Source organism: Pelmatolapia mariae, linkage group LG20 (assembly GCF_036321145.2).
Source record: "Pelmatolapia mariae isolate MD_Pm_ZW linkage group LG20, Pm_UMD_F_2, whole genome shotgun sequence".
NCBI lineage: Eukaryota > Metazoa > Chordata > Actinopteri > Cichliformes > Cichlidae > Pelmatolapia > Pelmatolapia mariae.
This window is the reverse complement of record NC_086244.1, coordinates 14,828,575-14,852,350: the sequence shown is the minus strand read 5'-3', so window position 1 is coordinate 14,852,350 and position 23,776 is coordinate 14,828,575. Positions and strand designations below refer to the sequence as shown.

The 23,776-nt window shown below is 39.8% G+C and overlaps 1 protein-coding gene across 1 annotated transcript; it reads right to left on the bottom strand.

The window, feature by feature from the left end:
• Positions 1-1,329: 1,329 nt before the first annotated feature.
• On the bottom strand, positions 1,330-15,981 carry zmp:0000001301 (uncharacterized). The gene is made up of 18 exons (XM_063463691.1): positions 15,920-15,981; positions 13,715-13,787; positions 13,562-13,601; positions 12,630-12,708; positions 11,045-11,133; positions 10,449-10,595; positions 10,271-10,322; positions 9,262-9,362; positions 8,796-8,881; positions 5,408-5,489; positions 5,231-5,316; positions 5,044-5,131; positions 3,869-3,917; positions 3,611-3,701; positions 3,373-3,473; positions 3,117-3,201; positions 1,797-1,901; positions 1,330-1,434 (listed from the first exon to the last, which is right to left on the bottom strand). The coding sequence occupies exons 1-18, from the start codon at positions 15,979-15,981 to the stop codon at positions 1,330-1,332; spliced, it is 1,521 nt and encodes a 506-aa protein (XP_063319761.1).
• Positions 15,982-23,776: the final 7,795 nt, after the last annotated feature.

The following is a 23,776-nucleotide window of genomic DNA, read 5'->3' as shown; positions in this document are numbered from 1 at the left end:
GTACAGTGTAGCGAGGAATGCCCAGACCTCTACATTGGAGAGACCAAACAGCCACTTCACAAGCGCATGGCACAACATAGAAGAGCCACCTCCACAGGACAAGACTCAGCGGTCCATCTGCATCTAAAGGACAAAGGTCACTCTTTCGAGGATGCCAATGTTCACATTTTGGACAGAGAAGATAGATGGTTTGAAAGAGGAGTGAAAAAAGCCATTTATGTCCACTGTGAGCGACCATCTTTGAACAGAGGTGGTGGCTTACGGCACCAACTGTCTGCCATCTATAATCCAGTTTTGAGATCCCTTCCCAGACGCCTTAACGCCCACTGACACCCTGGGCCATCTGACCTCAGGAAGTCACATGATAGGGTGGGGCCAGGTTTCACAATGAGCTCACCCGAAACCCTGGCTGATTGTGACCCACACCCGCTTTCACACCTTGGCTCATGTGATTAGGTAGAGGATCATCAGGGGGTCCTTTTGTCCCTCTTTGGGGGGATACTCCCATGGGGTTTAAATCTGGGACTCTCCATCATTTTACCCTAGAACTGAAGAAGCTTCTCAGATGAGAGGTGAAACGTCTTCAAGCAACTTAAAGAAGTCCAGACGCTTTTCTTTCCAAGCTCCTTAGACTACGATGACCTGGATGACTGAGAACCTTCACAGATGCCTTTTGGAGATCTTTAGTCAGATTATCTGACAGGAAAAAAATGGCTTCCTGTGAGGGACAGACCATCTGAGAATTTCATGCTCCAGAGTCAGTGCAATTCTAATTTTTCATCAGTCTGTCATTTAGCACTACTCAGCAGGTGTCTGTGTGGGCAGTTATGGGTGTAGCTTGCTAAGAAAACTGTATTTTTCTAATAATGCAGCACTCGACCCTCTTGTCTAAGTATGATTACCTCTGGCTCCGAAGAAACAAAAACTAACCAAAACTAAAGAAAAAAAAATGAAAATGTCAGTGACCATAAATTTAGAGTCAAGGCTTCAAAATATCAGAAACATCATGGTTGCATCCATCTTCTATATACAGTTTATAGGAAAAAACACATCAGGCTAATAAATACTGTTCTAACACTGGGACTAGATTAACCATCAGACGCTGCTGCAAGTGAGGCCATTTTTTTTTATTCTTATGGAAGGTTGTTTATGTTGCTGGGGGGGGAAAGGTTGCCATTCAAAATTTTGAATTATTTTCTTAGACGTTTTGAGTTAGTAAGTTAAAAGTTTTAGATACCGAGTACAAAATTGTAGATAATGACACAAATTTTCGACTTATGATCGCAAAAATTGTTTATTTCTCTCTTTCCATCAATCTATCCATCTATCTCACATTCCTTTGAACTGCTGCATGATGGAGAGGAGGTGTTCGCTGCGTTTCTGGATGTTGCTCTGCTCCTCCTTCAGCCTCTCCTGCTCCTGTAACACCTCCTCCTGAGGAGAGACACATCGCACACATCAAATTTAACACTCCCACATATCTCAAATAATGACTAACTGATGAACAGGACTGCACGTACAACAGTTTACCATGGATTTTTGTCTGCTAAGCTGTCATAAAGACACCTTAAACTGAAAATAACATCAGTGATTTCACATTCTGATCGTTCCCAAAGCCAGCCCTGGAAACAGTGAAGCTGTGATGTGCAGCACAGTGTGGACGTAAACCAGGGAGTTAGAAAACTTATTTTATTTGTTTAATGACTGTCTTGTCTTGTTTACATGCATGAAATGCAAAAATATGTTAGTGAAGCAGAGTGTGCGTGTGTGTTAGTGTGTTTGCTTGTTTTACTGACTCTGAGTCTGCAGAGCTCCCTCCTCTCTCGGTCATTCTCCTCAGCTCTCGCTCGAAGCCAAGCTTCATTCTGAGAGCGATGTCTGTCCAGCATCTCCTGCAGCTGCTGACACACACACACCCACACACTTGTGTAAATAAAGTATATCCTGGGTCAAAACACCTGAAATATGAAAATGGCAGACGAAAGCAGAATTGCACAATAAAATTGCTCTATTAAGTAAAATAAATCATAAAACAGATTAAAACATCTTACAAAAAATATTAGAAATGATATATCACTGATTAACATGTGATTAGGTTTAAATAACTAGATCATACTGGATTGCACTATATTTACTGACTTCTTCTCATGCATTGAATTAGGTTAGTGAGCAGATAAAAATGTAATGGTTTTATGGTAGATTAGATTAATGGGTTAGATTAGGATTAAATGGACTTAATGTAACAAGAACCAGGATAAAGTTCCTGATTTGTTTTTAAATTCATTTCCAGTTTTTACTGTTAAACTTTGAAAGGTGTTTTAAATTTTGGGTCTGAGCAGCTTAAATTTTGTCCTCAAATACTGTTCCAGTATTTTGGGATCACATGCAGAAACTTACAATACACCAATCACAGGTGGTCCACTCAGGGGGATTTCACAGGACTAAAACAGGAGTCACTAGTGGTCCTGTGTTCACTTCCTGCCCTCTTGTTGCTTTAGAGCTTGATGCCAAACTGCACATACGACGACCTCGCCTTCTTGGGTCATTTTCGTAACATTTCTGCACAAGCAGATCGAAGCAGCGGATCCATAATTTGGCTCGGCAGCAGCATGAGGTCACTCCATTCAAGGAGGATGAGAGGTGAAAGGTTCAGGTTTGAGGCCTGAAGCCTGTACATGTAAATCTAAAGAGAGAGGCAGGTCAGCAGAGTCACTAACCTCTTTTCCATCTCATTCTTTCCTGAGTTTACTCGATTTTATTGCCCTTCTTGTATTAATCCGTTTAAATAATCTGCTGTATATTTTAAACAGTATTGTTTTTCCTCTTTTTTGATTTTACAATCTGCACCCTTGTCTTGTGTATCCCAAGTTTCTGTAAATATTCTTTGTAAATAATAGTTAGTTACCAATTTCAGCTTGGATTACATTCACATTGACCCCTTTATCTGGAGCTTTTACACATTAATAGCACCATCCTTATACCAGGAGTACAGAATAACTGTAAAGACTACATCTACAAGGTTTCTGAAACTATACTCATGTAGCATGCAGCCTAAACCTGCCCCAGCCCCCGGGGGCTTCACTGTTGACCTGGTGGATGTTAGAAAGCTGTTGAACCTGTTGTTGTTGTTGTCTATGTGCTTCATGAGCATCTTTCTCTCTTTGCAGCGCAGCTGCAGCTTTAGTCAGCTCTGACTTCTCTCTGAAAGAAAAAAAACCACATTCAGCCTTAGAAGGATGAGCACAGGAAATATGATGTTTAGAGGTGAGGCAGTTAAACCTTTAGCCTGATGAGCTCCTACAGTGGGCCACCTCATGTATGTTCTTGCCCTTTGCATTGTAGTTAAATGTGTAAATGAAGATGTGCATGTACCGATCTAGTTTGTGGAACTCCTGGTCCAGCAGTGTGAATGCTGTTTGGATCATTGTCATTGCCTGATCACGCACTGCGCTGAAGTCTCTGTGGACAAACACCTGCAGCAGGAAATGCAATTTTATCTGCGTTGCATAGTAACCAGAGTTTCACCCCGGTCTTCCAACCCTCTGAATCTGCATGACTTTTTACCACCATTTGAAAAGAATGAATGAAGGCGAGTGTATTATGTTGACACCTGTGGATTCACCATCGTGTTCTTCTGCTGGACGGATGGAGCTGCCTCGCTCAGCTCGTAGCGGACGTTGGGAACTTTTGTGGGAGTGAAGCTGTTAACGGTCAAAACCAGAATGAAACCAGTGAGTTAAAACCGAGATATGAGACTCAAACAGAGCATGACAAGAGGCTCAAATGGCGCACACACACACACACACACACACACATATGAAAGTGAGTGTGCACACACTGTGTGCACACACAGACAGCAGCTGCTGACCTGTGGCTGATACCCTGGAGACCAAACTCTGACAGAATCTCCTTCATCACTGTGGAGACAAAAGTTTTTTTGTTTTTCAGTCTGACACATAAAGTTAATCTGTGAGTTCACATGGAGCAAGTGCAGTGCTCTAAATGATGTAAATGTAATGAGAGCTATTAAACTCACATAATGATGATAGAATAGATCCCCCTCAGTTTTTGCACGCTCTTCTTTGTTGTATGCTTAATTTTAATTGGCAGTTTCATTAATCATTAAGACTTCATGATTGAAAACTTGTATTTCAGTGTATTAAATGAAAAACTAAAATCTTCCATTTAAAAAAATAATCCAGCCCTTTGCTGTGGCTCCAAACTGTGAGCAGGTGCATCTTGTTTGCTTTAAATATCCTCGATATGTATCTCCAACTTGGAGTCCATCTGTGCTAATTTAAATGAGTAGCAAACAGTTCAGAAAAAACTATGTCTGAAGCTCTGAATGTTCTCAGAAACACAAGGATGTTAGTATTTGTAAAGTGGAGGAAGTTTGTAACCACTAGGACACTTTGTTAGGAACAGCTACCTGTCCAAACTCAGTAAATGAGGAGTTACTTGGTCAGCGAGGTCAAAGGAACAATTTTAGCAGCACTCCTTGACTGAAGCAAGGTTGAACTGTCTCCACTGTGGAGAGGTAAGGAGATACGTCAGCCTACTTGACATTTGCCAGATGGCTTTTAAAGAACTCAGAGAGCGCAAAGACTTTTTTTTTTTTTTTTTACATTTTATTATAACTACTCATTGTTAATTCCTGTGTTTAAAAAAATGGTTTGAAAAGAATCTAAAGAAACAGCTAGTGTGATTTTAGTTCCAAAAGCAGCATTTAATGTAGAAGAAGACATACTGTGGCTGTGGGGGATGTGTGAAATTGAAAAACTTTTCTTTGTCTTTCTGGAATGAGTTTGATGTGACATTAAAAAAAAAGCAGTACTTGTGATTTTAAATTTATCAATTTAAAATGTAAAAGTACTGCACATTAAAGTGTGTAAAAACTGAATCCATTCCTGTTGTGCCTATTTAAATGACCATTTGACCTCTCCTCTAGCACCATCCTGTGGACAGCTTTGCCACTGCAGCTCCTGTGCTCGTTAACAAGAGCCAAATCATCCGTATGTTTGCCTTTAAAACACTATAACGTACCTGGTTGCCTCTCTGATGGGTTAATGAGCTTCATCACCTTTAGGTCATTGAAATTCTGCTCTTCGTTCTTCCCTCCAAACACATACAGCTGCCAATCAAGTAGGCACAAAAAGAACACTTTATTTCATATCACATCACAGTAATAATAAAAAAAAACTCTATAATAATAAATGTTATTTTTGCTGACATGGCTGTGAAGGATGAAGGCGGTGTGTCCATGCCGACGTGTCGGAGGAATCCCAATGTAGAGCGGGACCTTCCACTTCGTCTTCGCTGCAGACACACAGTGTGAAGTATTTACAGACTTTAACTCTTCAGATTTACACCAGTCACAGTTTTAACTTCTCTGCAGCATCCAACCCACCAATACTGAGTTTGTAGATTTCACTGGACGATGTCACTGTGCCATCCTCATTGGTGCTTTTGCCACCAAACAGGTAGATGTCCTACATGAGATTTTTCCAAAAGTAATTAACAACAAAAAAATAAATACAAAAACAAAACAAAACATTGTATTCAGGAGTCAAGGTGACTGTTTTTTTTAAAGCTACAGTTATTTTGCTTTACAAATAATATATTTTGATAATTGTATATTTCTGTCTTAACAGCTTTTTTGTTTATTTTGTTTTGTCCATTTTTCGTGTGATTTAAAAAATAATATCCTACTTGTTTTTATACTGTTATTTTTATACAGCTTTAAGGATATAGCGGCTATAGAGGCTCGCATATAGCAAGTATCAGTTTTCAGTAGCTAAATAAAACTACTTTATTTCAGTGTTTTTAAAAACACTGAGAAAAGATTCACTATAAATAACAATAAAGAAAAATAAAGACTTTGTGGCAACACCCTCTAGTGGTTAGAATAATTATGACAGGGGGGGGGGGGGGGGGGGGGAAGAAAGACGGTGGAGGCATACAGTCAGCACAGGGAGGAGGTCAGGGTGGATGGATGATAAAAATATTTAACCATGGCTGATCCAGAACCTAAAGGGACTATTATATATTGCTGTGAGCATGAAAACGGAGGTCCTCTAATGTAATTATATGCACACATGCAAACTGAATAAAGTTTAAATATTTGTTGCATTTCCTGCTTCTATAATGGGCACAAATTCACTGCACTGTCTGTTGCTTTAGAAGGCTGACTCCAAGCATTTACACCCATCCTCATCTAGCGTCACTATCGCTGCTCCTTGCAGCTTCACTGTTACACCTTCTCTATACCAGACTTGTTCTTAAAAATCAGTAGCAGTATACTTCTTCTCCATTCCTCAGGCATCCTCATTTTCCAAGGTTATATTAAGTACTCTGTTTAAAAGTCCACAGCCCTTTCTCCTGGACATCTCCATACCTCCACAGATACAGTTGCTTGCAAAAGTATTCGGCCCCCTTGAACTTTCCCACATTTTGTCACATTACAGCCACAAACATGAATCAATTTTAATGGAATTCCACATGAAAGACCAATACAAAGTGGTGTACATGTGAGAAGTGGAACGAAAATCATACATGATTCCAAACATTTTTTACAAATAAATAACTGCAAAGTGGGGTGTGCGTAATTATTCAGCCCCCTTTGGTCTGAGTGCAGTCAGTTGCCCATAGACATTGCCTGATGAGTGCTAATGACTAAATAGAGTGCACCTGTGTGTAATCTAATGTCAGTACAAATACAGCTGCTCTGTGACGGCCTCAGAGGTTGTCTAAGAGAATATTTGGAGCAACAACACCATGAAGTCCAAAGAACACACCAGACAGGTCAGGGATAAAGTTATTGAGAAATTTAAAGCAGGCTTAGGCTACAAAAAGATTTCCCAAGCCTTGAACATCCCACGGAGCACTGTTCAAGCGATCATTCAGAAATGGAAGGAGTATGGCACAACTGTAAACCTACCAAGACAAGGCCGTCCACCTAAACTCACAGGCCGAACAAGGAGAGCGCTGATCAGAAATGCAGCCAAGAGGCCCATGGTGACTCTGGACGAGCTGCAGAGATCTACAGCTCAGGTGGGGGAATCTGTCCATAGGACAACTATTAGTCGTGCACTGCACAAAGTTGGCCTTCATGGAAGAGTGGCAAGAAGAAAGCCATTGTTAACAGAAAACCATAAGAAGTCCCGTTTGCAGTTTGCCACAAGCCATGTGGGGGACACAGCAAACATGTGGAAGAAGGTGCTCTGGTCAGATGAGACCAAAATGGAACTTTTTGGCCAAAATGCAAAACGCTATGTGTGGCGGAAAACTAACACTGCACATCACTCTGAACACACCATCCCCACTGTCAAATATGGTGGTGGCAGCATCATGCTCTGGGGGTGCTTCTCTTCAGCAGGGACAGGGAAGCTGGTCAGAGTTGATGGGAAGATGGATGGTAAATGGTAAATGGTGGTGGCATCTCACCACTAGAAATTCTTTGGTTTTGGATGGTGTTCAGAGCAAGTGTGCAGGAGAAGGACACACAAAGTCCACTTGATTGCTTTAAATTCTGAAGATAGTCACCTCATGGAGCCAAATACAGGGCAATCTTGGAAGAAAACCTCTTGGAGTCTGCAAAAGACTTGAGACTGGGGCGGAGGTTCACCTTCCAGCAGGACAACAACCCTAAACATAAAGCCAGGGCAACAATGGAATGGTTTAAAACAAAACATATCCATGTGTTAGAATGGCCCAGTCAAAGTCCAGATCTAAATCCAATCGAGAATCTGTGGCAAGATCTGAAAAGTGCTGTTCACAAATGCTGTCCATCTAATCTGACTGAGCTGGAGCTGTTTTGCAAAGAAGAATGGGCAAAGATTTCAGTCTCTAGATGTGCAAAGCTGGTAGAGACATACCCTAAAAGACTGGCAGCTGGAATTGCAGCAAAAAGTGGTTCTACAAAGTATTGACTCAGGGGGCTGAATAATTACGCACACCCCACTTTTCAGTTATTTATTTGTAAAAAATGTTTGGACTCATGTATGATTTTCGTTCCACTTCTCACGTGTACACCACTTTGTATTGGTCTTTCACGTGGAATTCCATTAAAATTGATTCATGTTTGTGGCTGTAATGTGACAAAATGTGGGAAAGTTCAAGGGGGCCGAATACTTTTGCAAGCCACTGTATGTCAACTGGACCAACTACCTTTCCACAGCTGCTCTCCTTTCCACTTGAGAGAGGTGGTAACTGTCCACCTCTCTCATATATCCTACATTCATGAGATCCTGAAAGTACTCCTTCCATCTTCTCAACACAGTCTTTTTACTTGTTAGCTCATTTCCATCTCTGTCCTTGATCACTCTGCCACGTTGCACATACTTTCCAGATTGACTTCTTAGTAGTCAGTCACTAACAAGTCCCTTTCTCCTTCCTTACTGTCCAGCCTCACAACTCCCTATAAGACCTTACCTTTACTCTTCCCACCTCTATAACACTATTTTTTTTTTATGTGGTTTTTTCTTTTAATATTAAGGCCCAAGTTTCCAGAGAGAGGAAGGTCTGGGTATTTCAGACTGTTGCCTAGATAAACTGCAGAAAAATGGATGGTTGGATGGATAAAAATATTAATATTACGGTAATATACATTTTAGTACAGCTAGTTCTCCAAAGCATGGCATAGGTAGAAACAAATGAATTATAATCACACCAATTAAATAATAAGTAAAATACATAATAGTATTTTTTTTCTTTCCTACACCTCTGCTACTAATACATTCATATAGTTCATTTCAGTGTGTGTGTGTGTGTGTGTGTGTGTGTGTGTGTGTGTGTACCTTATCATGGTGTGCAGTCAGTGTTTGTCCGCTGCAGGCTGCAGGTGATTCTCCTTTCACCTCCATTTTCTGCCACTGCAGGTTCTCTTAAAACCCAAAGGACATAAAGGTCAAAGGTCAGATGAAGTCATAAGAGTCATGTGTTAGACTTAATTTGTATACTTGCTGTATATATAAGCATGAATGATCTTTTCTAGATACACCTGTGAATTCTGATGCAGTTCAACATACACTGTTTAAATCTCTGACATTTGTGTAAATAGAAATTTTTTGTTTGATCGTGTTCAAGAAATAAAGTTGCATAAATAAATCTATCTGGTCATTTGAAAGCAAGTAATCCAAAGCTGCACTAATATTTAGTGGATCTCTATGACCATCTCCATCTCCCACCAAGTGTAATTATTATGTGCTATATAAAACTAGCTCTGAAAACCAGAACTGGAAAATGTCTCAGCTTGGCTCTTACCTGTATTGAGAACATAGAGGTCTTTACAGAAGTCTCCTCCTGCTCCATAACCTCCAAACATGAACACCTGATCTCCAACCAGAGCACAACTCTGACCCCATCTACACACAGAAAAAGGACACATCTGTCAGATTTTTTGGGTTTCATAAATTAGTATGCTGCCAAACTAGAATTGTCTTTGTTTTTATAAAAATCTGATAGTCATGGTCCTGGACCTTGAAATTTTGGGGCCTAAAGTATTATTTAGATTAGACATTTTTATTATCATGTTCCTGCTCCTGAGTGTGGTAACGGTTTATCTCAGTGTTCAGTTAGTCACTTCCTGTTTTATTTTGGTAAATCCATCTCTGTTGTGCTCTGCTTTTAGTTTAATAACATAAAAAGTATTCGCCCCCTTCTTGATTTCTTTTTTTTTTCATATTTGTCACACTTACATGTTCAGCCAACAAATTTTTCATATTGTACAAAGATAGCTGAGATTTTAAATGACGATTTCATCCATTAAAGGATGAAAGCTATGCAAACCTATCTGTATTTAGTCAGGTTGTCTTTTTATAATATTAAAATTAGTTTCACAATCTGAAACATCTAAGTGTGAGAAATATGCAAAAAAAAAAAAAAACTTAAAAACTGGGAAATACTTTTTCATAACACTGCATTTCTGCTCTCTCGTTATCCTTGATCAGTTCCACCTGTTTCTTGTCACCCAGCTGTTTCCTCTGCCCACGGTACCCCTCGCTGTGTTCCTGTGTTTGTAAGTCTTTCAGCTGAGCCCTGTACATGTAGCTTTCCTCTCACATTTCTCCGAGGTGCTTGGATTTTGTTATTTTGCCTCAGCTTTAAATTTACATGTTGGCCTTTTGTTAGCTAAACAGCTTGCTTTTTGTTTCTGAACGCTGTCTTTGTGTCTCCAAACCATGACATCTGATGCTAAATTCCTTCACTGAGCCATGACTGTGAAGCTTGAACTACAGTTTTTGTTGACAGTGTGTCAGAGAAGAAGTCTCACAGGGCAGGAGGCAGAGATCCACTCGTTTTGACCGGTGTCCAGGTGAGAGACACTGAAACAGAGCAGAAAGGACATCAGAATCTAAAATGTAAAAACATATGTAAATAGGGTGATTCATTTTTATAAAAAAAAAAAAAAGAAGAAGAAGAAAGCTGCATAAATATAATTTTTTTGTAACCTGTGTTGAACACCATGAGGTCATCAGTTGGATTCCCCTCCACAGCACCTCCGTACACGTAGATGTTTTCGCCAGCAGCAGCAGAGCAGTGTCTTAGAGCTCTGAGGGCCACACCCCCAACCGCTAAGCACTCCCAGGTCAGAGTCACTGTCAGGACATGGAAACCTAATGAAGTATGGACGTCACTATGGGGGGCCCATTCTGCTTGTTTTCATTTTGGACTAAATTAGAGTAAAATTAAAGCTACCAGAGTAGCTTTGCACAAATAATAGATTAAAATAAACCTCATCAGTTTCATACTGTGCCATTGTAGCTTCTCTCTCTTAAAGCCAACCTTCTTCCTTCCCAAACAAGGTTTTGAACAGCAGCTGGGTGCGACTTCTGTGCCTGAGAAGCCCATTTAGGTATATACACACTCTATGACATCATACAAAGCCAAGAGTAGAAAAAAAGTGTCTGACTTTTTGGCTCAGTCATTGCTTGTACAGACCCTAACCTCACTATTTGAAACTTTGGTCATGTTTTATATGACCCACACACAACACAAATCAAACTAAACTAGTTCATTGTTTCTTCTAGCTGCTGTACATCCTCACCTATATCAAAGCTGTAGACTCCTGGGAGACACTCAGTGGCATCAGGACTGGACGCTCCTCCAAACAGATACAGCCTTCCTTTCACAACACTGAGAAGGAAACAAAACATGGTGTTTACAGTAAAAATACATCAGTGTGTTGTAGCATTGCGATAGCTACAACTGTAATTATGACTATTTTGCTCAACATTTGTAACCTTGAATATTCAACAGAACTATTTATTGTAACATAATATAACCTAACCTAACGTGAGTGTCCTGGCCCAAGACAGATAGCATTAGTCTATCTGTCTTGAGCTTTTATAATGGTGGGAGAAGCTCAGTGAGAAGAAAACATGCACATGGATGGGGGGAACATTACAGTCATTGTGCTATCACTGAACTTAAAAAACTGTCTTTTTACAGGAGAGTTCCTTGAGCTTTGAATATAATTCAAGAGAAACACAAATGAATAAATTACGATGGAGGCTTCATCATAAGATGGAGTTTGTTTTTGACAATAAAGCTTGTCTTGGAAAACCAGTTGCTGGTTCCAGTTGCCACTATGACATGTCTGTGTGTGCAGATGGAGCACCAAAGGGCTTGGGGGCAGATTTACATAATACATGGAAAGCGATGGAGACCAAAGCTAACAATCAACAGATAACTCAAGTAACCAAACGTGAACCAGGTGAGAGATCCTGTGCAACCATTAATGAGCCTTCTTCAAGTCCAGCCAGAGAAACCTTATCAGGAATTCTACGTAGATAACTCTAGATCTTATTGACCAATCAATAGGGAAACACAGACAACATATGCACAAGGAGGATAACGAGGGAACAGGCCACAGGTGGGAACACAGCTGACACTAATCTGACTGACGAGACAGCGAAAGCAAAATTGAGCATAATACACATGAAACATAAGACTATTAAAATAAAACAAGAAGTAGAAAGAATGAGATCAAGACTAAGATACATGGGCTTGACAGAGCGACTGGGGAGAAAACAGACATGGGTACATGACTGGGAAGGCTGAGAAACACAGGGATGAGACTAGGGAAGACTGAGCTAAAGAATCACCAATATAGGGCTAGAACATAAACCATAACAAACATAAAAACTGGGTCGAAGACCCAAAATCATGACACCTTTTTTTTTCTAAATATAGCACACAGCAGGAGAAAAGGCATCTCACCACTAGAAATTCTTTGGTTTTGGGTAGTGTTCAGAGCAAGTGTGCAGGAGAAGGACACACAAAGTCCACTTGATTGCTTTGAATTCTGAAGATAGTCACCTCATTTATTGTTATCTGTCTCGACTGGACATTACAAAGACTTTGAACTAGGGTCAAAGTCTGTGCAAGTTGTGAGAAAAGCAGTTTGAGCTTTACTGGCTGCTTTACCTCACACAAACAACTACAAAAAGTATTGGTAATGAGGACAGTACAATCAAGACCAAAATTAAGAATTCAGTGGAGAATATGCTAAATGTGAAAAGAATTTATGTAACGTTATTAAAAAAAAAATGTCTATTTCTTTCTGACACTGATTTCAAAATGTTTTAAACTATCAATAATTAGAGTTCAGAGTCAGTGCTGTATTTTACCACAGAGTGTGCCCTTCTCTGGCCGAGGGAACGTCTCCGCTCTGAGGAATCTCCTCCCAGGTCACATCTTCAGGAGTCACTACAAACAACGCCAAAACATCAAATGCAAAGGCCAAAATAACTGATCTGATAACGTCATTTAAAACCAGTTAGTAAGTTAAGAGGTCATAAAAACATGCCGTGACCTGTGAGGGTGCTTTCAGTTACTGTGGTCATGTTTCTTTGGAACGAGCTGCCTGCTGACGACCCGAGGTCAGTTACATCTGTGCATACATTCAAAAATAGACTTGAAGCCTTTTAGTTCTCACAAATCTACACTCAATGTCTGTGTGTTGCTGTGCGTGTGTGTATGTTAACTTGTGTTTTACTTCTTTGTAACGTTTTATTTTGCTGTTTCGTTGTAAAGTTACACCGCTTTGTATGTTTTTAATCTTCTGTTTTAAACACATTAGAAATAAATTTGCTATTGCCAAAAATTATTTAGAAAAAACCCTGTGAGGCTTTTATTTTGGTATTCATGATATTTTACATAGCGTAAATAAAACTGACCTTGCCACTGTAAATGGACATACTGATCATTTTAATCAGATGTGATAATTATTCCAAACCACTGGAAAAATATAATAACTTTCTTTCTTTTTATTTATTTATTGTAGCTTTTTTTACTCCCAGTTTTCTAAAGCTTATGGTGCTTTTTAGGTTGTTTTCCTGTTTTTAATCATCATGGTACAATTTAAAGAAGAAGATTTTTTTTGTCGTGACTTTTTAATTGAACTGGGCTGTGTGTGAACTTAAAACTGAGTTCAGTAAATGGGTTTTAAATTCAGCATCATTAACATCCTAAAACTTTGCTCAATACCACTTGCAGAAGTCCAAACCTCCAAAAATGCATGCAAGATAAAGCACATCAGGACTACAGCTGCATGTTGTACCTGTTAGCATGTAGAAGTCACTGAAGTAAACAACACTGCCCTCCTGAATCAACCAGAAAAGACTGATTAGCAGAAACACAGACCACCCAGGCTCCATGCTTCACTCATGTTTCACTGTGACTGAATGAAAAGAAAAATAAACAGTGGTCTCACCTCTTGACTGATGCTGCAGGCACCTCCGAAAAGAAAGGCAACGTCTCCAGCCACGGCTAAAGCGTGGCCGTGTCTGTGGATTTAAAGAAACACACAGAAATAGAAGTGGGTCAGACATCACTGAGCTCAGTATTAGCAGCTGAAACAAAACAAAATTTTCTTTCAAAATGTACATATTCTGACTTTTTAGTCACTCTGAAATGAATCAACTTTATAGACTTTACATAAAAATGAACATAGTGGGGACAGTCCCACAAGAGCACGTTGGCAGATAAAACACAAGGGCACAATTGATAATTCAATTCTTTATTAAGTAACTTCTTTGATGGAGTACATCATTGACAACTAACAGGACTGCATTATTTGACTCACTGCAATTAATCAAGAGCCCTAAAATCTGGTTTCCCTTTTCTCTTTTTGATTACTCTCAGGTGGAGTTATTAGGCCCATTTGTTGCTTTCTGTTCTGCACAGACGTTCCTGTTGAAGCAATCAAAAGTCAAGTATATGTGAGCCGAGGTGTGCAGCAGTTCTTCACCAGGTTGTTTTTTACCAATATGATGAAATTTAGGCCACCTTTGTCTCTAGTGAACCTTAGTCTTTAATGTCATCTTACCCATTGTCTCTGTCTCTCTCCTAGTTACCTTTTTGGACCCTTTCCTGGAAGCATTTTTGTTTGGAGACTCACCTGCCCGTGGAATGTAGACACTCCCAGCAATGCTGATTAACCTGTAAGGGAAAGACCTCAGCAAACTTGCCTGCCCGCTGTTCATTCCCGGAGTGTCTGAATTTCCCCCTGCTGACCTGATGCTCCTCTTAGCCCCAAAACCACCTCCCGATATGTAAGGCAAAGGTCCAGACTCGGAATACTCACAGTCATATTCCTTCTCCTTTGGAACTACAGTTAATGCAACTCATTTTCAGCAGAGCTCGTCTGCACATTGTTGTTATAAAGTTTCTCTCTCTCAGTCCCACTGGCAGTCATCAATAACCATTGCCAACTGTAATAAGCTACAAAAAACTGCCAACAGCTGTCTGAGTCTGCTCACTGAGTCCATTTTGAGCCCAATTATTACAAGAATGAATTATGATGAGGTGAATGGAAATGTTGGCACGACATTAAGTTGGGCATTCCTAAACTTAAGACTTTTACTTATTACAAGCTTGTTTTGAAATGTAAAAAATCTTCTATAGCCCACCAAAGTCTTTATTCACATTAGCATAAGAAGACATATTTTCTGCTTCATGTTGTCATTGATTCCTTTTGATCTTCTGATGTTTGGTTTGAGGCTGATTCTTTATCAACAGCTTTACTTTGGCCAATAGTGCTGCATTTTAGCTCTTACACTAATGAGCTATATTAAAGAGATCAGGAGCCAAAATAAGCCAGAAATCAAGAATAATGTAAAATTTGTGGTAATGTTTCATTTTTAAATCTTTTAAGTTTGTGTTATGTAATATTTCTGTTTTTATGGTGATAAAAATTAAATTACAAATTGAAAAAATGACCTCTTGCAGCCCACACCATCTAAAATCACCGGACTGGACATATGGTATATAAACTGACGTAGCCATGAGTGACATCATCCACTGATATCCACTGAAGTACCCTAATGCCTAAATTATACTTTCAACATCCATGAGTTGACATAAATTTTGTCATCAGACGGTGACAAGCCTGTTTTGTGGTTTCCGCCACAGAGAATGTGAATTTCAATGCACCAATTAGGCATGTTCTCGAATTCCAACAGGAATGACTACTCGGCTGTTGGGTCTCCATCTGTCCATGTCCAGAAACCTCAGGACAACCAAGCTGACCAAGAAACCTGGAACACTTCAACAAGCCAATAAAGTCACCAAACTATTTAAAAGACATGCAGCAATGGAACTGGGGGCTTCCCATAAACCTCTACCCAACCAAACTTATTTTTGCAACCAGAGGAGTTGGCCCCTATTGGTCATTTAAAAGAATGCAGGTTTAAGGTTTTAACGTGATTAAACTCAGTTTATTTCATTACTTTAACGGTCTACTGACCTGATCGTATCGTGTAAAACAACCTTCACTATAACAATGTCACAATATACTAAGCATTATCATATGTTAGCATTTATACACTAATCTTTCAAGAGTGATTGTTACCTGTTTATTTGTGGTATATACTGCATCAGAGCACCACCTTTATATTATTTAGGTTGGCGCACTCACCTAGGACTTGGGGCTTCTCCTTTTATCTCCTTCTCCAACCAGTGACCGCTGGCCAATGCCATCTTCACACCTACTGTGTCTCCGTCTCTGTCTCACACACAGTTTTGCTTTATTGGAGTAACAGTTGTAACAAGCACATAGTTTGTTTTTCAATCATGAAAATATTTAATTTTTTTTAACTGAAATTTACTGAATCTGTAAGAACAAGTAACAGCTGCTAATAAAGGCACAAGTACCAATGTGTTGTTAAAGAGCATCACACCAATTTTTGCTCATAAGCCCTAAAAAGTGAAATAACGCAGCCGAGGTTTTTTACTCATTTTCGAAAACATATTATGAAGATTTTCATTGTTAATACAGTCTGATATTTCATACTCATATTCTCTATACAAAATTCTTCCAGGTGTGCACATAATATATCCTTACTCAACACAAATTGTGGTTCTTGCAAAATTCAATTCTTAATGGTGACCAAACCTTAAATTTTCATGCAGTTTCCCCTGCAGGTGGTGCCACAGATGCAAGGTAATCTCAAAATATGCATTTTTGTAGCTCCAGTTACGAACACCAACAGCAGCAGCGGAATAAAACCCACCTGTGGAGGTGTTTGTGTCTGCCAGGAAATCGGCTTCTTTCCTGTTATTTCGTTGTTTTATTGATGCTGGATTAAGCCCACAGATGAGTCATCTCAGCTCCACAGTCTGACAGCTGCTCTTTGAGTCTCAGCTTACAGGTAAGCTACACTTCCCTCTGCAGGTAGACCGTTACCCAGCAACACCTCCAAACACAGAGCCGAGCCAAGCAGGTCAGCATTTAACAGGATGAGAGTGAGACCAAAGTGCAGAAAAAAGTGAGGAAAACACTCTTTAATCTATATGTAACGTGAAATCCACTCATGTTCTACACTTGGCTTTAATATTCTCTCTTATAACAGCTTCTGTACAGTAGGTGGCGCTCACTTATTGTATTTATCCAGGTTGAGTTTACTATCTATGTTTTTCTGTCTGGTTTTCCACTTTTCTCCATAACTGCAGTGTATGGGACGCAGTAATGCAACAAAAACTCATGACTTTATGTTTTTAAAACTCTTTAAAGTTACTTTTATGAATGTTGACTATATTTTTCTAAATTAATATAACATGAAATGGATTGAACTTAAAATTAAGTCCATGTGACTTATATTCAATGCATAGTTAAGTAATGCACAGTTAAAATAAACCAGTTGGTACAACCTGACCCTCTTTAGCTGAAGTCTTACTTTTTCTGAGACAGGTTTGTTTACATTAAACATGAAACACAGCAGCAGTGTGCGAACTTTCTTTGATTTGTTTCCAGGTGCTTCAAATTTCAGCCCCTTAAAAGCTGCACTAACTTCTAACCGAGCACAGCATTAAATTGTAAATGTGTTTGTTTGTTTTTTTATAAAGACCTTCAGCTGCAGTATAAATCTAACTGTAACCCAGAGACTGTAGTGATTGGGCTGCTATAAATACATGAAACATGCAGATATGCAATTAGAAGTGAGGAGAGACAGGGGGCGACAAACTCATAAAGAAGTAACGATGACAGGAGGTGGAGAAGGGCTGAAAGTGAGAAATCCACAGACATTTTTAGCCTTTGTTGCCTTTCTGTTATCTGTCACTGATAATAAAGATGTAGGCTTGAATGTTTAGTGTTTACTTGCTGTATATGCTCAAATGTGTGTTCAGGCTAAAGGAAAAATTAATGCAATAGCCTGTCATTGACACTCACGGGGTAATAACTGATCATATGTATTACTTCACTTGCAGAGAAAAGATAAACTACTTTATCCATACTTACTACAGAGTAAGGGCCTGTCAGTCCTGTTGTTTGGTGTGTTAACATGGCTTATGTCGTTTGAATTATGTACTTCACTAAATTTGGTCCAAAATCTGCTTGTTATTTAAAACAAACTGCCTGAATTTCCACTCAGGCTGAATTTGGGCCATTGAAGGTTTTATAACTTTGATCATTTCAGTATTTTAGGCATTTTCTAACCAAAAAACACAACTCTGGGCTCCATGGAACAGGAAGTTCACAGCAAAACGACCTGCACCACATCACTTATGAGCATGTCAGAGACAGACTCTGTGACGGTCCAGCACACCAGATCAGCTGGGAGTCACCAAAGAACAGCAGAACTGGCAGGTCAGCCACTGGTGCCCTGTTTTCTTAACAGGTTCACACTGAACACACGTGGCAGATGTGAGAGAGTCTGGAGTGGGGTCTGTCGCTTTGATTTTCAGCAGAGCAGATGAAATGGACTCTCACTGGTCTCAGTTTCTGAACCAACTAATACCCATGAAGTTCAACCAACTCTGATCAGTGTAAATCAATTAATCATTTAATTCTTGATTGCAAAAGTGTCCTTGCATTGGCTAGCAATGAGGAATTCCACATGGATGTGGTTTCCGTTTAAAGGTCTAAATGAAAGATTAAAGGCTTCTGTAAATACAGCATGCCCTTTAAATTGCCCAAAGCCAAAGATTTGGGCTTCTGGTGACTTGAAAACAGATCAAATGGTACATAAATGTGTTTTTGCCAGAGAGACGCTGAGTCACCTGCATTTATCTCCGGATAAGGAGTCTATAAATATGTGTTCTTTCAAATGTATCCATGGAAATATGATTTGCTTTTAACTGGTGGATGCTCCAAGATGCCTGGTTTCTCCTCAGTGCACCAGCTGCTGCAGGTAAACACAGGGCCAGAGAGAAAATCTTTGATTTCATTTCTGCAGACACTGCTTCACATCTGATTTCTTTTTTGGAGCACGATCACAGCTCTTCTCTGCCTCTGAGGCTCTTCATGTCCGTGTACATCATTCTTATGATCTTTTTGGCCTCACTGGGTAGATTAAGGCACTAAAAAGTGTAATCACGGCTATCCTTTATGTGTGGAGGCAGAATAATGCTTCTAAAATAAGACGGTGATCACTTTAAATGTTTCAATCTGCGTCTGCTTCTCTCCTGATTGATGATGCGAGTCGGCCGGTCACGTTTCCCACCGTCACCACTCTTTTTTTGTCATGTTTTATTCATACAGACAGTAACACACACACATACATAACGACCACAGCCACGGACACGTGAGTTTCTCGTTTTTTCACCTCCGTCTGCCACTGTCAAACCAACCGGGGTCCAGCCTCGTTTTCAAAATAATACACACACGTTCACCCAATTTCTCAGTACTGGTCTTCAGGCTGATGAAAATCTACTGATTTGAATAAATTATGTATTTAAATCTTTAATTAATTAAATGTTGCAAATAAAAACTGATTCTTTGATTTTTGATTTTTTTTTTCTATTCCACCCCTTCATAGCACTTTTATTGTGAAAGAATTATATCCGCTCTTGTGTTATTGTTCTGCCTTATATAAGACCTTATTGTCCCAACTTGACTTAACAAAAACGTGCTTATCCATGGGGGTCCTGGCCAAGCGGACGCTCTCACAGTCCTTTTTCAGTCCCTTTCTTCATGGCTTGTAAATCAAATAGATAGTCCGATTTCTGTTCTGGCCCCGTCAGGCTCAGGGAGGCTCTAAGAAACAAATATCTCCAATGGACCGAACCGTACTCAACTGATCATCAGTCAAGTTTAGTTTATCAGACAGGAAATAGAGTTCGGCTTTCAAAGTAAAATAAATTAGCGCTTAGTTTCTGTTAGTGAAATGTGGAAATAAACATTTGTATTTCTTTGGGTCTTTTTAGCTTAAAAACAATAATTAATTCTCTTGTAGTTCTTTTTTTAATTTTTGAGGATTTTATCTAGGCATGCTAGATGCCTAGATAAAATCCAATCGTTAATGTTCATTTTCAATTTTTTTTTTTAAATAAATGCTATCAGACAAACAAAAATAAATAAATATACAAATTTTAGTATTTTCAAAAGGAATATATGTAAAAACTTCAACAAAATAAGGCACAACAATTCTAATTTCCAGATTTCAGTTTTTCACAACATAAAGCTTTTTTCACCAATACCTACAGTAAATAATATAAACAGTGCAAACAATTTCCAGTGACAAGATATGCTGTAAATTTTACATTCATTTTTGCTCCAAATGGCACAGCAGCCTCAGAGAAACCATTAGAACGAGGCATCTTCAACATATGTACATACAAGGCAGCTCAGTATACCATAAATTGTATGGGTGTGCATTTATTTCTGCATATTTAGCAAAAACGTAACATTTCTTCACTCAGTGAAGTGATGGTTAAGCTTCAGCAGCAGTTTGCTCTCAAGGTTTTTTCTGTGAAGCTGTAACTGTTTAGCAGTGAACAGGAGTCCTGCATGACTGAGAAGTCCTTCACAAGCTCCAGATGCAGGAAGAGCTGTATTGATTTTGATCGAAAGCTTCTTGATGTGAGGAAAGCCATGCAATAGATCCACACCTCCAGTGAATGGACATGAAAGGTACCTCTCCAGCTCCCCTACTTCTGGCTTTCCTGACCCCATGGACCCATCATCTTAGTCGGTTAGGCTGCTGTTTGTGCTGGCCTCATCCAGCTCTGAGTCTAGGTGATGTCTGATGAAGTTGAGACCTGTGGAAAGATGTATGGTTTTCAAAAGAATTAGGTCTGGTCATTATAGTGCTGTATACACTGCCAAGCTGCAGATGTTTGGCAAGAAAATTTGATCACACTGGAGGTGTTTTTTACTAACTCTTGTTGAAAAACAAAATCTTGTCATTCATATCCCACACAAACAGTTTGCAATGAATTCCAGATTAAGTTTAAAATAAGAACCAATAGATCCTCCTTGCACTGTTTGGCTGTTACTCTGGGGAAAGACAGTGATGGAAGCCGTGACCATAGCTGAACTGGCCATCGGGCATACCGGGCATTTGCCCGGTGGGCCGATGGTGATTTTTCGTTTTTATGGGCCGATGATTTTTTTTTTTTTTTTTGTAACGGCATGAACAATGAGAGGTGGTGTATTGGCCAGATGCTGGTCGATGTGTAAAAATAACTCAGTTGTTTGGTGGTGGCTATGGCGGAGCTTCCACAGAGGCCAGCAGGTGGATGAGGGAAAGGTGAGGCAGGAGGAGGAGAGACCCGAGGCGGCCGCCGGTCCGAGTGTCAGGTGAAATGAACTTCAGGTAAGAAGTTATGACCTGCAGTCTATCTGAGTCAGATATAAACCAAGTTCAGGTGGAGTTTATTTTCGTTGTGCTGACTTTTTACAGTCAGTTACAATAACTCCTACCAACTAGCATGACAGAGTTTCTACACAGCTGGGTGGGTGCTATGATGTTACTGATGTTGAACTTTATTTTATTCATAAGGTTAGTTAGTAGAGTTGCCAACCGTCCCGTAAAAAACGGAATCGTCCCGCATTCAGAGAAAATATTACGCGTTTCGTACTGAGCTGAAAAGGAACAGAATTTGTCCCGGACTTCAGCTACAATGGAAAAAAACACAAAGCTGGAGTTATTCTGTGTCTTTGCTGCACAGCTGCCTCTTCTTCTCTCATTCTCTCTCCCTCCCTCTCCTGTTGCTACTTCAATCATGAAACTGATCAATGATCAGCTGATCGGCTTTTCTCTCTTGTTTGTTTATCGCCCACTTTGCGCCAGAAAGAGGAAACCAGCGGATGTCGCGCTAAACAACAGCAGCACGTTTAAGCTTGATCAGCTGTTGTTAGAATTTATTTAATATTAATTTCTAGTATCAGCTGATGTTTGCTGGAGCCACAGCTGTAAAGCTGCTGGTCATGATGTTGGTTTGTATATCTGGTGAGAGGGAAACATGAAGATGAAACCAGGAGATGTCCTTACTGAATCATCAGAGCTGAACAGGTGATGGAGAAACCGGTTTACCTTTTAGGTGACATGAATGAGTTGAAGGGAATTTATGAACTGTTTCTGAGAGACAAATAACACCAGGATCCTTTTTTACGTATCTAACAGCTGGTAACTGTGCAGGGGCGGGTCTAGCAAAGTTTTCCCAGGGGGCCAGGTAGGGCATTAACAGGGAAAGGGGGGCACAAAGAAATACTTTTCTTTCTTATTCTCATTTAAAAAGTTTTTATCTGACGTAAAATGTATAGAAATCATACATATACCAACAAGACAGTGTACATCACTGTCACAACAGCGTCTGTTTTCATTCAAAGGTTTTATGGCTTTTCCTATAATACCTGGTGGGTCGGTCTCTAGTCAAAATGCCTGGGCCGATTTTTTGTCCCAGTCCAGCCCTGGCCATGACTGGAGCTGCGATGTAGCCTCTAATCTCTCCATGGCTGTCCTGAGAAGACAAACACCTCAGTCTGCGTGGCTGCAAAAAGATGAAAAACGTCCCTTCCAACCACAGGGTAGGGAGTTGGATGAAGCTAGCCTCCAAAAGCTGGGCATACACTGTGCAATTTTTTGGCCCATTTTGAGCCGATTTTTCAGTCGCGCAACCGTTTTGGGGATCGGCCCGAGTTTCGCCTTAATCGTGTGTCGTGCATCATGTAGTATACATGGGGTAACGAAAAGCGATTAACACCTCACGACCAGCTCCCAATCATCAATCGTATGGTCGCAAGAAAATCAAACCTGTTTGAAATCTTGTCGCCCCTCAACGCAACCTCTCACACTGCGCACGCACAAACACAGAAATGAAAGTGAAAAGGCGGAGCAGCACGGCAGTGGACACGAGATGGAGGCACAACTTGTAGAACTTTGGCATGCTCATCCGAGTACGGAAGCGTAGAGCTGCCACCCAGGCAAAAGAAAAATAGAGCTATATCACGTTATAACGTGAAAAGTTTATTGTTCTAACAATATATTTTTCATGTTAGTGCAATATACCTTTCACGTTTGAACAATATAATATCACGTTCGTACAATATAATATTTATATTGTACGAACGTGATAATTATGTATATTGTAATAATGTTGTTAGAACAATATACTTTTCACGTTATAACGTGATATAGCTCTATTTTTCTTTTGCCTGGGTGGCAGCTCTACGCTTATGTACTACGCTTCCGTATCTGAGGCTTTTCAATGTGGCCTCACAAAATTATCACGACTACAACAACCATGAAAAGAGCTGGATGGACACTGCTGCTCAATTGCAGCTGCCTGGTCAATGTTTTTCATTAGTAATTTAGCAAAGTTGATGGTGGTGGTGTGTGTGTCTGTGTGAGTGAAAGACAGAGAGGGAGAGCGAGAGACAGATTTTGTATGATAAGCTTCATGTTATGGACGCACAGTTTGAGAACTCAAGTCGCATCAGAGCATCGGGCCGTATAGTGTGAGACCCTGCATCGTGACCTTTGAACTTCTTACCCCTGAGATTCAATTGTACAGTTTGAGCAGGAGCTGAATAACGCGACTGAAAAAAAAATCGCATGCCATGTTTTCATGTGTTTCTTTCCGTGTGTCCGCTACTTTGAAACGCTTGGGCCGCTCTGCCCGCCACAGTTTCAAACTGGTCATGTGACTGCATGGCCACATCTGATTGGTAAAAGAGTTACCGGAAACTCCACTGGCGGCATGTTATCTAATGTGTTAAACTAATTATTTTTTAAAAAAGTAACGAGTCGAATTTTGCAAATGTAGCGAAGTAAAAGTACTGTTTCTTCTTCACAAATGTACTCAAGTAAAAGTAAAAAGTATCGTGCAAAAAAGGTACTTTAAAAGTAATTTTTTTTCAAAAACTTACTCAAGTAAATGTAACTCAGTAAATGTAACTCGTTACTAAACACCTCTGCCATTTAGGCTCCAAAATGCGAATTTTATGACATTACAGTGACTGCTCAATCTTTTATATACAGTCTATGGAATGACGTGACTATGTTCGGCTTTTATTGTGAAAAGAGCACCAGCCGGAAGTTCTCTGCGTGTT